The 14,148-nt window shown below is 47.0% G+C and overlaps 2 protein-coding genes across 2 annotated transcripts; both read left to right on the top strand.

The window, feature by feature from the left end:
• The first annotated feature begins 1,942 nt into the window (after window positions 1-1,942).
• On the top strand, window positions 1,943-5,793 carry LOC126379717 (uncharacterized). Its single transcript, XM_050028538.1, has 5 exons — window positions 1,943-2,213; window positions 2,404-2,524; window positions 2,987-3,066; window positions 3,511-3,592; window positions 5,517-5,793. The coding sequence occupies exons 1-5, from the start codon at window positions 1,943-1,945 to the stop codon at window positions 5,617-5,619; spliced, it is 657 nt and encodes a 218-aa protein (XP_049884495.1). The 3' UTR covers window positions 5,620-5,793.
• Window positions 5,794-6,058: 265 nt separating this feature from the next.
• LOC126379716 (zinc finger protein 77-like) lies at window positions 6,059-13,479 on the top strand. Its single transcript, XM_050028537.1, has 14 exons — window positions 6,059-6,263; window positions 7,495-7,695; window positions 8,132-8,276; window positions 8,725-8,858; window positions 9,196-9,324; window positions 9,394-9,511; window positions 9,603-9,613; window positions 9,720-9,883; window positions 10,272-10,382; window positions 10,688-10,808; window positions 11,265-11,521; window positions 11,728-11,851; window positions 12,864-12,998; window positions 13,219-13,479. The coding sequence occupies exons 1-14, from the start codon at window positions 6,141-6,143 to the stop codon at window positions 13,411-13,413; spliced, it is 1,968 nt and encodes a 655-aa protein (XP_049884494.1). The 5' UTR covers window positions 6,059-6,140; the 3' UTR covers window positions 13,414-13,479.
• The last annotated feature ends 669 nt before the right edge of the window (window positions 13,480-14,148 follow it).

The following is a 14,148-nucleotide window of genomic DNA, read 5'->3' as shown; positions in this document are numbered from 1 at the left end:
ATCAAAAGTGTGAGAACCAACCCCAGTACGCAACATACACATACATAGTAAAATAGCTTGTGAAGGTTCAGTTTTACGGCATTGGTATACTGCGTTTTGTTTACTTGCTTGTTAGTCTCGAGTAGAGCGCATTAAAAAAAACGAATAATGCAACGCCGCCATCTTGCCTACACTGTAAAATTATAGTTGTTATTCTGTTTCATAAAATTCTTTATAAATCATCCGAAAGTCTCATTGTTACGCGCACTATTTGTTTGATTGTTTTCAAAATGGAACTGAACTAAAAGTAATTTTTAAAATACTATCATTTTCATAAATTTTGCGACGGAAAATTCTACTTGATATCAACAAAGAATCATGGGATGAATCATCCCCCTCTGTGTTCGGTACGGTGTTACCAGCACCCTGTATGTATGCATTAATATACTGAGACTGTAATCTGCAATACATACTTGATGTTACATGCACAATTAAATCTTAACCTTATTAACTTTCGAAACAATCAAACGAATAATGCGCATAAGAATTAATTTTTGGAAGATTTATAAAGATTTTTATGAACTAAAATAACAACTAAGTATACTTTGACAGTGCAGGCAAGATGGCGGTCGCTGCTTTTTTTACTTTATTTATTTTTAATGTGATCTACTCGGGACTGACAAGCAATGTAAACAAAACTGACACGATCGAAGGGAATATAAGCGGCTTGTCGGCGCCCAACGCGTCTACGGCCACCCCGTCGGAGCCGCACTTTCCACTGTCCGCGCAGCAGGTTATTATTTTTTATTTGGCATTTCAACTCTGCTATATATTTTTATGCGTGACAGATGCTGGCGCAACAAACTATTGCAATTTGACATTTGCGCATACGTAAATTACGTAAGTGCGGAATGTCAATAAATGTCAAATAGTAATATTGCTTTTTAGACGAATTGTTTCGATGTGGCCATTTTAAACCCCCAGATAATACAGAGTGTTAGGACATCGTAAACAAAATTTTGAAGGATGATTCAGATCATAATAAACTTCACACAATAACTAGAATTTTGCCTCTAGACTGAGCTAATTCATCCCCCTTAGTACCTATTCGGAAAGACGTCACTCACACCCTGTATGTAATGTATCTGAGTAAGGCCAGGCGCCCACTATGAGTATTTCGCCGCGCGGCAGAAAAAAATCTGTACAAAACAGTTTTAAATTGTATTGCGCGCACTTGATGGCAGAGCCGCCGCAGCGGCGCAGTATTACAGTGCGACATTATGCCGCTGCTCTTTTCTGCCGCGCGGCGAAAAACTCGTAGTGCGCGCCTGGCCTAAGCGTGTTGTCTGCAATGAAAGTGGATTCCACTGCAGGCGCGGGCGCTGTGCGCGGGGCCGGCGCCGTGCCCGCGGCCCGCCCCCTCCCCCGGCCCGCTGTGCGCCGCGCGGCTCGTCCGCGGCGCGCTGCAGTACCAACACTTCGACAACGACTGTATCCTCACCTTCCACAACATTTGCAATTACTCTGAACAAGGTGACGTCATATACATTATCTCCAGTTGCCCGGATTAGTGCTACATAAAGCGAGGTAACCCTGGCTCAGCCGCTGGAGGGGAGCTCTCATGATCACGGTACGCTCGGCGCGACGCGATGGAATGACAGCTTGATGGATGACAGATACTGTAACGTATGTTCTGGATCAGTTTGGAATAAACCTCTCTAGTGAACGGACATTGTTTTATGGCGGCTGCTGCGTGCGAGAACTTCAGGCTCCGCGGCACAGCAACCGAATTATGTCGAAAGCTTCCATCAATAGCCATGCGACGTCTATCCAAGTCTTAGTAGTCGCTGCAGGGGCAGATAGAGACCATACGTATGTATTGTGTGCAGAGTTTCACATAGTGTGGGAGTCGAGCTGCGCCAGCTTCATGTCGCGCCGCGCCGCCGCGGTCGGGGCCGACTCAATGCCGGCTATCGGGGCCGACTCAGTGCCGGGCGCCGGGGACTCCTCAGGGCCGGCCACCGGGGCCGCCTCAGTGCCGGCCGCCTCAATGCCGGCCGCCTCAGTGCCGGCCGCCTCAGTGCCGGCCGCCTCAGTGCCGGCCGCCTCAGTGCCGGCCGCCGGCGGCGACACCAACGACGATGACGCACTGAGAAAAGACGCAGAACGCGCCGCGACAACGAAACCGGCAGCAACCACTGCGAAACCAACAACCGTCGCACCCAAAAAAAAAAGTGAGCTCGTTTGTATGTGAGTGTGTTTGAGATATATTTATTTATTTATTTAATGTTCGGAGAAACAACAGCTATAATTAATTTAGTAGCAACTTATGGTAAAAACAGAAAGCCAATTATAGTTCCTCGCAGATAGCAAATTGATATCTGTTCTCTTTCTTCATCTTCAATAATCTGTATGTTTGTGTAGAAGAGAAGAAGCTGCCTCCCGGTTGGCCGTACCAGACGGACCGCTCGCTGTGCGGCCAGCGGCACGAGTGCCCCCTCGCCTGCTCCGACGCCTACAAACCCACCTGCGTCGTGCGCAACCCGTAAGCACACCCCGGACACTTCATTCAAAACACCTCGTTTTACACAGACACTACACATTGACGTCATCATACACGCGCATCTGTGGGGGTGAGGTAACCCTAGCTCAGCCGCTGGTGGGGAGCGGAGAGTTGCCGTTCTATGCGTAGTATTATTCCTTGTTCTACGCTTAATATGGTGCCCGACAACGTTCCATCAGCGTCGTCCACTTCCGTGACCTTGTTTAGCATCCAATCAGAACGCAGCGGCCTATTGACATTATATAGGTAATTCTACTTTATAAGAGATTTTCTTTAATTATCGTATCGTCCCTGGTCACAGCATGCTCATGTAGAGTATTGCTGTTCCACTGTATGGAAACAGGCGCCATCTAGTGACAGTATTGTCGTATTATTATAACCTTACTTATGTAGCCACGTAGTACACGCCATGTTGTATAGATGTAACATATCGTCCGTTGACAGGTACGAGTCTAACACGTTCAAGGTGTGGACCTTCTTGAACCATTGCTACGCCGACATCTTCCTTTGCAAGAACGGAAATGGTGAGATCATACGCGCTAATAAAGCCAATTGTTCCATACAGCGCCATCTTGTGACATTGCATAAACTAGACTGTTGTTCACGCCATCTGCCGCATTCACGCTGAACTAGATGCTTTTGTAAACATAGGTACTGGGTACTACTGAACCTCGGAACAGGACTCCGTCCTCTCGGTGGGCGAGTCGAATTCCCACTTCACCGGCTTTTTTATTATCGTTTGAATCTACATTACATAAACAGCCTATATACGTCCCACAGCTGGGCACAGGCCTCCCCTCAATCAACCGGAGGTGGTATGGAGCATACTCCACCAACGCTGCTCCAATGCTGGTTGATGGAGATCTATAGGATCTACTTTATAATAATTATTATTATTTTGTTAATTTCTCGCCATACAGCGCATTAGGTAAACTTGTAATGTAACTAAAATATTATTGCCTCGACAGCGATCAAAGTGAAGTCTGACTTCTCCGGTGGATTTAAGGTGGAGGTCAGCAGCATCGGCATGGCCAAATGCTCTGAGTACAAGTAAGCTCCTTTTACAAAAGTTTAGCTCCTATTTACTGCCAGGAACGTTCCCAAACTGGGAACATTCCCGGGAAAGGCACTGGTTAGGAGTGAGGGGTAAAAAGGACATCATCATCATCAGCCCATTAACGTCCCCACTGCTGGGGCACGGGGCCTTCCCTATGGATGGATAGGGAGATCGGGCCTTAAACCATCACGCGGGCCCAGTGCGGATTGATGGTTATTAACGACTGCTAATGCAGCCGGGACCAACGGCTTAACGTGCCTTCCGAAGCACGGAGGAGCTCGAGATGAAAACTTTTTTTTTTGTGGTCACATTGCCACAATTATTCATCTACAATAGCAATAAGCATTTGTATTTGCATATTTTAATACGTGCAAATGTCAAATAGCAATTTTGCTTTTTAGATGAAATGCTTCGATGTGGCCTCTTCAACCCCCATAAGTTCCCCCATTACGGGATTCATTTCTTTTTACGTGTTTTTTAACGTGACTTATTGTAGAGTTGCTTCAAATATTAAGATATTCATAAAACAAATTACGGCTTGGAGAATATTTTTTCAGATTTGACAGATTTCACTTATTTTATGTGTAGAAATATTTGAATATATTACATGATACTTAGCCGTCTGACTACCCCTTCGGGGATATAAGCGTGATACATGTATGCCGCATTAATATCTTTTATCATAAATAGACGATTCCGATTTGCCGATGATATAGTCCTAATGGCTGAGACCCTGGAAGACCTGAACACCATGCTCGAGCATCTCAGTAACGCATCCCAACGAGTGGGTCTTAGCATGAACATGGCAAAGACAAAAATTATGTCCAACGACCATGTCGCACCCACTCCAGTTCAGGTTGGGAACGTTACACTCGAAGTTGTAGACCAGTACATTTACCTAGGACAAATAATCCAGTTAGGTAAGTCCAACTTCGAGAAAGAGATCTCTCGTCGGATCCAACTCGGATGGGCAGCGTTCGGGAAGCTGCGGAATATCTTCTCGTCCAGAATACCTCAGTGTCTCAAGACGAAAGTCTTTGACCAGTGCGTGTTGCCAGTGATGACCTACGGCAGTGAGACGTGGCCGCTTACTATGGGTCTCGTGAGGAGGCTCGGTGTCGCTCAGCGGGCAATGGAGAGAGCTATGCTCGGTATTTCCCTGCTGGATCGAATCAGAAATGAGGAGATCCGCAGGAGAACTAAAGTCACCGACATAGCTCGGAGAATTGCAAAGCTGAAGTGGCAGTGGGCAGGACACATAGCGAGGAGAACCGATGGCCGATGGGGCGGAAAGGTTCTGGAGTGGCGACCACGTGTCGGACGACGCTCAGTGGGTAGGCCCGCTACAAGGTGGACCGACGATCTGGTGAAGGTCGCGGGAAGCCGCTGGATGCGGGCAGCGCAGGACCGATCGTCGTGGAGATCCTTGGGGGAGGCCTATGCCCAGCAGTGGGCGTCATACGGCTGATGATGATGATCATAAATAGATGGCGTGGCATGCACAATGCGATTTTTTACGATCTATGAGTACCGTTCCACATTGTATGGAAACAGGTGCCATCTAGTGTATTATTATATAACCTTACTTACTTACGTTAGCATGGCACGTAGTACAGTCGCTCGCCACTGGCTTTTTTTTGCGGTAAATGACGATCACGTTTTGTACTATCTTTTGTTATAATAATATTTTCTAGTATAGTATGGCGAGGGACTCTCTGCATTGCAGTGCCCTTACCGGGACCATGTTGATACTATAATACTTACTTCTGTATTTTTATAACACCACAATTTGTACGAACACACACACATACACATGGTCGCAATAAAACATTTCTATTGTCTCTATTCTATTCTACTGTTTTTCTCTATGCTTTATTCAATTGTGAATATGTCTGCGATACATTGCCATTGTTGCAGGCACCAGAACGTAATTCGTTTCTACGAGAGTGCGATGTCAATGCGGCACTTCGGGTACCTGTACGAGAGCCACCTGCCCGCCGGCCACCAGCTGCCGTCATGACGTGGGACTGTGGGACGTCAAACAATAATACTACGAATAGGAAGGACACACTTCGTCCCGCACCGATAGCTTGATTACCTCACCCCCGATTCGCCTACTTTCTTCAGTCCGGTCCGGAGGTATGAGTAGCTCTGTCTCGCTCGCACGCAGTGGTAAGTCTGTACACGCTGCATCTGTAGTGTCTGTGTAAGAATCAAACAATTTATTGTTGTGTAAATAAAACTAAACAATAAATAATAATAATTAATTACGTTTTATTATTTAGGTACCCAATCCACGAGACGTTTCACTTTTAGCTTCAAGCAAAATAGGCTGCGGGCTTAATGTTCTGAGCTGCGGGCTGCCGGACAGTGACATCAGAAGAGGCTGAATCGCGTACAATCTTTGTCTATTGTTAAATGGATGATTTTTAAAGAAACAAAAAATGACATATAGAAAAAAAAACAAAAATAATAAACAGTGAAAGGGATTGTTGCTGTTCTTGTAATTTATGTGAATTATTGTAGTAAAGTTGTAATAAAATGGAGCTGGAGACGATGTTGGTGCCGTCGGGCGTGTGTGCGGGGTGCCTGAGCGCGGGGCGGCGGCTGCAGGCGCTGGCCGGCGAGGACCTGCGATACTTTGAAGATATCATCCACTCTGGGGTTAGTTTTACGCTCGTAATACATATTCTTAGTTTATTTATTGCTCTTATTTACATACATACGTGAAGCCAGAGGCAGGCAGTGCTACGAATACCTGACTAGGACATACCAGCACCAGCAGCCACACGAAGTCCTAAGTCGCCATGGATGATGTGGTGCCTGGTGATCAACTCGTTGCCCATATAAGAAAGAAAAAAGAAAGAGAGAAAAGATATTTATTTGGCATACTTGACACTAATTACAAAACATACTTAAGTAGTTAAATTACTAAATAATTATTATACATAGCATAATGTAATGTTAGAAAAGGGTTAGGGTGTCGCAAAGGGGTCACACACTTAAAAAAATTAACTTCTATTTTTGTATGAACAATCAACTTACCTGAGTTTTGAAGTGAAATTACTACGGGAGGTGGGTTAGTGTGTATGTGTGTAGGAGTGGCTTTATTGTTAACATTGTACAGTGAACAAATTGGGGATGTCCTTAAAAGAAGTGGAGGAAGTAAAAGTGTCAGGAATGATGCAAACGGTTTTTAAACATTGTGTCAAGAAGTATTTTTCGCTCTCATGGTGGGATTTCCCTCGATAAAGGAGAAGTCAAATGCTGGTTGGCAGAGCCACTATCATGTAAGGCTTTTAGTTCATATTATTTGGTTGACCAATCCTTTGCCTAAGGGATAGGTACGTGAAGCAGTTGTGCCTGGCATGATCACTAAGGGTGTACAAAACATCATCAAAGATTAGAAAAAAAAGGAAGCATTATGCTTGCGCTGGTGGGATATAGGTGGAAGGTTGATGTATGTGTGTGACTGTGGGTGGCAGGAGGCGGCGGGGGCGGCGCGGGCGGCGCGGCTGTGCTGGGAGTGCGCGGCGCGGCTGCGCGGCGCGCGGCGCCTGCGCCACACGCTGCTGGCGGCGCAGCGCGCGCTGCGGGCGGCGCAGGTGACACACTGCATACATACTCAATAATCACACTTACCCGTACCATACCCTGTTTTACACAGATACTACACATTAACATTAGTAACACCCATTAGATTCAGAATTCAGACTTACATATATAAATTATACATTTATTTTACACTTATTTATTTATTTATTTTATTGGAAGACCAACAGCTAAAAAATAAAGTTTAAAAACTTTTTTTATTTCTTAGTTTAGTTCTCCGTGTAAGTGAATAAAATTGTCGTTAAATTCTTATGAGAATAAAGTTTGTTAAACGTGCGGGCAGCGCGGGCAGCCGGCGCCGCTGGTGCCGCTGTCCCGGCTGGCGTGGCAGCGCGGGGCGGCGCCCCTCGTGACGTCACACGGCGCCGCGCCCGGTGACGTCACGGGCCGGGGGACCTCGCCGCCCGCGCTCGAGTTCCTCAAGGTTGAACAAGACGATGACTACACCGGGGATCACTACACTGAGGATCACTATGACGACAAGGTATTGCACATACAAAAATTTGAGGGGGGGCGGGGATCTTATCGCCCAAAAAATATAACCTTAAATAAAAAAAACAAAGTGCTGCCTGTGCTTCCAATAATAATAACAATAAAAGCACTTGGCTACGGCCCGTGCCACTTGAACCTCTTCGGAGAGAATTATCAATATATAAAGATAAATAATAATAATAATAAAAAAACAAACCGTACTTGCACCAATGAGTTATTAACTCAAGTGCAGTTTCCACTGACACAGTTGTCTCGACCATTATAGACGGTGATGCGGCTCACCTATCACGTTGATCTACTTACTACTTAGTTCATCTTGCGATGGATGTACCTCTGACTACCCCAATATAGTATAGGTGTTGTAATGTCATTTTTTTTGAAAGGATTGTGTAATGTAATAACCGATAATGGTCCACGTTACTGTCCAGGCGGTGTTAAAGCTAGACGGGGCGGATAAGCCGCCTAAGGAGAGAAAGAAACGCAAGAAGCGCGCGCGAGCGAGAGAGAAGACCGAGTTCGATTCCTCCGACGAGGAGCCGCTCACCCATAAGCAGAACAAGAAACACGACGACGGTGAGTGCAGTGGTGGGGGTGGTGTTGGGTGGGTCACTCTATGGGCTATGACTGAGCATTGCGCATAAATAAAGTAAGTGCGCAATGCACACAAATGTCAAATAGCAATATTGCTTTTTTAAATGAATTGCTTCGATGTGGCCATTTTAACCTTCCTGTCGGGTCTGCATGACAACCGCGCCGCGCGCGGCGCGAATTATATCGAGAGCTAGGACTAATAAACAATACTAATGCTATCTACGGAGATGGACGTCAAACGGCTATTGGTCGAAGCGCTCAATATTATTCGCGCCGCGCGCGGCGTGGTTGTCATGCAGACTCGGCTGGTTACAATAGGACTTTGTCATAATTGTGACACCCTTGTCCTTATTCTATCGTGTGGGTTGGAGAATGACCATACCTCGCCAACCCTGGTGTCAGAGTTACTTATGTAGGTACATGTGTGCAGGCGGGCCGCAGAAGCGTCGCCCGCGGCGCGAGCAGCCCGCCGGCGTGGTGCGGCACGCGCGCGTCGACAAGCAGCTGGCGCGGCTGGGGGTGCCCGGCGGGGCCGTGCAGCTGGTGCTGCTCACCTGGGAGGAGGTCAGTGCTGGTTACAGGAACACGCACAGCATTAGAATAGAATAGAAACCGTTTATTGTAAAAAGGCGTCACGCACAAAAATAAGACAATAACATCGTATCAAATTTCCACTAAAACAATTACAAAAAAGCATAGAGGATGTTCGTCGAAATGACCATAAGGTGGTGGTGGACGTCCTGAGATGATGTAGGTATAGTAGTGTATTCCTTATTCTACGGTGGTGGGTGTACAGGGTGTAAGCGACACCACACCAAATATTGAGGGGGGTGATTCAGAGTTAGTATCAAGTGGAATTTTCCATCGCAAAAGTATAAAGAATGTACGTGGTGCGCCGCAGGTGGAGGCGGAGCGGCAGCGGGCGCTGCAGTCGGCGCGCTACACGCTCGCGTCGCAGCGGTGCGAGCAGTGCGCGCTCGGGTTCAACCACTCGGAGAAGCTGCGCCGGCACATGCTCAAGCACAGCCCGGTAAGTGCCGCGGTGGTGGCGGCGGCCTCGCGTGCAGCTCGCTCATGTCCCCCCTCCCCCTCCCCGCAGGCGGCGGGCGGCGCGGGGTGCGGCGCGTGCGGCGTGCGCTGCAGGGACGCGCGGGCGCTGGCGGCGCACCGGCGGCGGCACCGGTTGAGGTGGGTGTTTGCTTCGGACGGGGAGACCGGCTGCTCTTAACAAACCAACTTAACAGGACAATAACAGGTTTCCACCTATACAAAACGGAATAAAAACCCTCTGATTCCATGGGTAAACAGTTTGTATTTGGGTATGACGCCTGTTCCCCCACCCAGGCTAAACACGTCTAAATAAAATGTCAAAATTATAAGTCAAGGTGAGTGAATATAAATGTGAATACGCTTAAAATGAAGTAGATTTCCGCTCCCCGCTGTAACAAGTACACTTGCGCGTGCAGATGGCGCTGCGTGCGCTGCGGCGCGCTGTGGTCGCGCGCGGCCGTGGCGGCCGACCACGTGGCGCGGGCGCACGGGGGCGCCGCCCCCAGCCACGCGTGCCGCCTGTGCCCGCACACCGACACGTGAGCGCCACACACACACTCACATCAGATGCAGGATCTCGGTCACGTCGTGACGAATATTGAAGAGACCGGTTCAGACCACGATTCTCAGATATCAAGTAGATTTTTCCGTTACAAAAGTATAGAATTGAAAATAATATAAAAAAGAACCATGAATTTCACAATGTCGCTAACACCCTGTCGTTTACACACTCCTACTATCATTACTCACTATTTAGTATTACTATTCTTTGTTTTTTTCACTATTATTACTATCTTTTTTTGTAAAAACAACTCAATTACAACATACAGACATAACGCACGCGTTCAATACAACTGAGCGGCTTTACCACTCTCGAACAATTTCTTCCAGGCAACCATTACCACAAAATTACAATAACTCCCCCAGGTCCCTGGGCAAGCTGCGCGCGCACGTGCGGCGCACGCACGGCGCGGGCGCCCGCTGCGAGCGCTGCGGGAAGGTGTTCGCTGACTCCGCCTCGCTGCGGACGCACCTCTTGTACGTACACGGGCGCGCACGCACACACACAATTATTTTTTTATCCTGAATGATTATAGCTCACACCAGGGTTGATGGGGTTAATCCCAGCAGTGGGCATCGTACGGCTGATAATGACGATGACTATAATAATATATAAGAAAGCGAGTTCACTTATGATGACGAAATAATTGGATAAAAGTGATATCAGCTGCTTGCAAATATCATTAAAATGGAATGAGTAAGTTCGCGTCTCCGACTCACAACCAGTGTGGAACAGGTCAAGGTGAATTTTGTTGCTAAGCTGGTTGAACCAATGCGTGCAGCATCCACCGCGGCGAGAAGGAGCACGCGTGCAGCACGTGCGGCAAGCGGTTCCTGCTGAAGCGCGCGCTGCAGGTGCACGCGGCCACGCACCAGCCCTCGCTGGCGCTCTACTGCCACCAGGTAACGTCGGCAGCCGGCCACACCGACAATATTCAATAAATTCATGAAAATTAACATCAGTGACATTGATTTTTTTATTTATTTTTTGGTATAGATAATAGTTGCAGTTATAGTTGCAAATTACGTCTCACTAAATTTTGCCTTTGCACGCATATACACATTTCACATAGGCAATGAAATAACATAAGAGAGAGAGAAAACTATAAAAAAAACTAATATAATAATAATTCTTTATTTTACCAAACCAGCAAAACAAATACATTAAAGTTGATAACAATCTAGGCAAATACATTTTGTATTTAACCAATGGTCGCCGCACTAAGCACAGCTTGTGTCGCGGCGACCGTACAGTACGATTACCATGAGTAATCTATTAAAGAATATATACAATGGATAGGTAGGTGTATGAGTTAACTATAGCTTTCATTGGAATATTGTTTGCCGCGTGTGCCGCAGTGCGACGCGTCGTTCCGCTCGCAGCAGTCGTACTACCAGCACGCGCGCTACGCGCAGGCGCACGCCCCCCGCCCCCCGCTGCTGTGCCCGCACTGCCCCCGCCGCTGCGCGCGCGCCGCGCGCCTGCGCGACCACATCGCCGCCGTGCACGCGCGGGCGGCGCCGCAGGCCTGCGCCGAGCCCGGCTGCGGCTACGTGAGCGCCACACGTCATAATACGCTTTGTTGCACACAACACAACATTTACAGGATACACTTGTTCTAAGGTGGCCAAAGGCGGACTTATCGCTAAGAGCGATCTCTTCCAGACAACCTTCGGCAGAGGATACAACACACACACACATATTACTTATAATATCATACACTTTAAGTTGGTAAATTCTGTTATGTGACAATACCGCATTTTTTTTTCCTCATAGTTTCTTGTTTTAATGCTCCCACACCCAAAAATGATGCAAGTAAATATACGCGTGGTATCCGCAGGCGTGTGCGTCCCGCGCCGTGCTGCGCGCGCACGTGCTGCGCGCGCACCGCGGGCGCCGCCCCCCCCGCCGCCACGTGTGCCACCGCTGCGGCCGCGTCTACACCGTGAGTACACCGCACGCACCTACCTACCCTACAACACGTACATACAACAGCAACTTCACTTTATAGACATATTCTCTAATTCTAAATTTTAAAAATCTATTATTCAAGCCCTGAGCTGATTTATATTTTGTTTGATTTATAACATAACCTTTTTCATTCAACTCACTAGACGACATTGTACATGTACTTATGTGAAAATATCCTACGCTTTTTGTTGACATTATCATGTATAATTATTTATAATCCCATGAAAATAAACTAAATAAATAAACTTGCCTCCCCCCCCCCCCCACACCAATTCGAGTCTGACCCCGACTTCACCCCCTCCGGGTCTCAATTTAGTCTAACTAAATCGCCGTGAGCCACTAGGTATAAGAGTAAGAGCACACGGACTGTTTGTTTATCTCGCTCGCACTTACACGTAAAGCGGCTCACAGTGAGAATTACATTTTTGTATTGAGGGTCCGAGGTGTGAATACATTATTAAAGTTTGACACTTGTAAAACTAGCGCTGTCTCTTTCTTGCACTTATCATTAGAGAATGTTGAAGTTACTCGTCGTTAACGGTACTCCAGCGGGCTTAGCACCGTAAGCGCGCGACTCTTTCTCGCCTCGACATACGTCACCCGTCACTCTCCCACAGTACTGCACAGAAAGAGACAGACGATCTCTGTCGCGGCGAGAAAGTGTCGCGGGCTTACGGTGCCAGGCCCGCTGGTGTTGTAGGATAGTTGTTATAAGGTAACACAAAACCATAACTTAAATGTTCAAAGGTTTATTTATGCACTTTACGAAATGTTGTCAATAAGTAATGTGACACACACACACACACTTGCGATTGTGTAGTGACTACGTGATGACTAACTCCAATTAGGTCGATTAGGTGAAAATTCGCTGTTAGCAAAAATGCCTCGGAGAAGGTTAGCACTATTTTCAAAACTGTCAAATTAAGATCTAAGTTCCCTATTAAGTGTATTTGTTGTCCAATACGAGCGTGTGTGTTGTGTGGCAGGCGCGCAAGTCGCTGGAGGCGCACCTGCTGTCGCACGCAGGGCTCCGCCCCCTGGCGTGCGAGGCCTGCCCCGCGCGGTTCACGCACCGCGCCGCGCTCTACAACCACACGCGGCTCGTGCACCTCAAGATCAAGGTATCCAATTTTAACTACGAATTCTTCTGTATTTCCAAATGCATATAACCCGGGTGCTTTCAAGGCCAGAGTGAACAGGCACCTTCTGGGCGAGCTCGCTCCATCTTAGGCCTCGTCAATGCCTTCGGGCAAGTCTGGGGCCAAGAGCAAACCCACCAGAGAAAAATCTATTTGACATATGTATAATTTCGTTACTTTATTGTTTATTGCGTTCTTACAGAAAGGAAAAAAGGCTGACCCCGCGCCGCCTGCTGCGGCCCCTGAGCCCCCCGCAGCCTCGGCTGAGGTGTCTGGGGCCCCCGCGGTGTTGGCCGAGGACTCCACTGCCCCCGCGGACCCCCCTAAGGCCCCCGCCCCTCCCCCGCAGTGGCTTCCCGCGATAACAAATATGAAGACAGACGTCACGTGGAAATAAATTAGCATAATTACTGTTATAAATAAATAAATATGTAAATAAAATTGGTAAATAAATATTTTTTTATCCGTGTTTAAATCGGCTCGTCTCTGACCCACTGAAGACGCTGGCGAAGACTCCACCTCCTCCTCCTCTGCCTAATCCATCGGGGATACAAGCGTCAATGGCGTGATGAGAAATCAGTTCTCCATTAGCATAATGAACTAAACATAATAACACTATTGCACATAAATCAATACAAAGAGATAAGTACGACAAGTTAGATATTTTAAAATACCTATGCTATGTAAGAATGACATTTGACGAATCATCTAAAGCATTCGATTGAGTTCGTGTTGTAATATTAACATTGTTACGTGACATATCTACCTATCTTATAGGTATGTTAGTTCACGAATCTTTTTGTACAACTATAATGCAGATAAAATGGAAACTGAATACAGCAACGCGATAAGACATCTTATAATATATTAAGAGTGCCACAAGGAGCTATATTTGGTCCACTGCTGTTCCTCATCTATATACGTATTAATGAGACTGTTAATAAACATAATTATAAAAATAGCAAAGAGCAATATGTATTAAATACACTGTATACTCACGCCCGTAATCCCTATTCGGGTGGGCTGAACCACACATTTATCAGAGAACATTTACTAAGTAACAACTTAACGTGCCAATGATGGACGCAATTTGACGCAAACAACACTACAGTAATAACAGCAGCTAAAGGTA

The sequence above is a fragment of the Pectinophora gossypiella genome, chromosome 29, assembly GCF_024362695.1.
Source record: "Pectinophora gossypiella chromosome 29, ilPecGoss1.1, whole genome shotgun sequence".
Lineage (NCBI taxonomy): Eukaryota > Metazoa > Arthropoda > Insecta > Lepidoptera > Gelechiidae > Pectinophora > Pectinophora gossypiella.
The sequence above is the reverse complement of the archived record's forward strand: the minus strand, read 5'-3'. Positions and strand labels throughout refer to the sequence as shown.

Excerpts from the sequence above, each read along its gene's own strand:
- LOC126379717 (XM_050028538.1), top strand. The coding sequence starts at position 1,943 with ATGCCGGCTATCGGGGCCGACTCAGTGCCGGGCGCCGGGGACTCCTCA. Across the intron at positions 3,067-3,510 it reads CCTTTGCAAGAACGGAAATG|CGATCAAAGTGAAGTCTGAC; the intron begins GTGAGATCATAC and ends TTGCCTCGACAG. Across the intron at positions 3,593-5,516 it reads GCCAAATGCTCTGAGTACAA|GCACCAGAACGTAATTCGTT; the intron begins GTAAGCTCCTTT and ends CCATTGTTGCAG.
- LOC126379716 (XM_050028537.1), top strand. The coding sequence starts at position 6,141 with ATGGAGCTGGAGACGATGTTGGTGCCGTCGGGCGTGTGTGCGGGGTGC. Across the intron at positions 11,852-12,863 it reads GCTGCGGCCGCGTCTACACC|GCGCGCAAGTCGCTGGAGGC; the intron begins GTGAGTACACCG and ends GTTGTGTGGCAG. Across the intron at positions 12,999-13,218 it reads TCGTGCACCTCAAGATCAAG|AAAGGAAAAAAGGCTGACCC; the intron begins GTATCCAATTTT and ends GCGTTCTTACAG.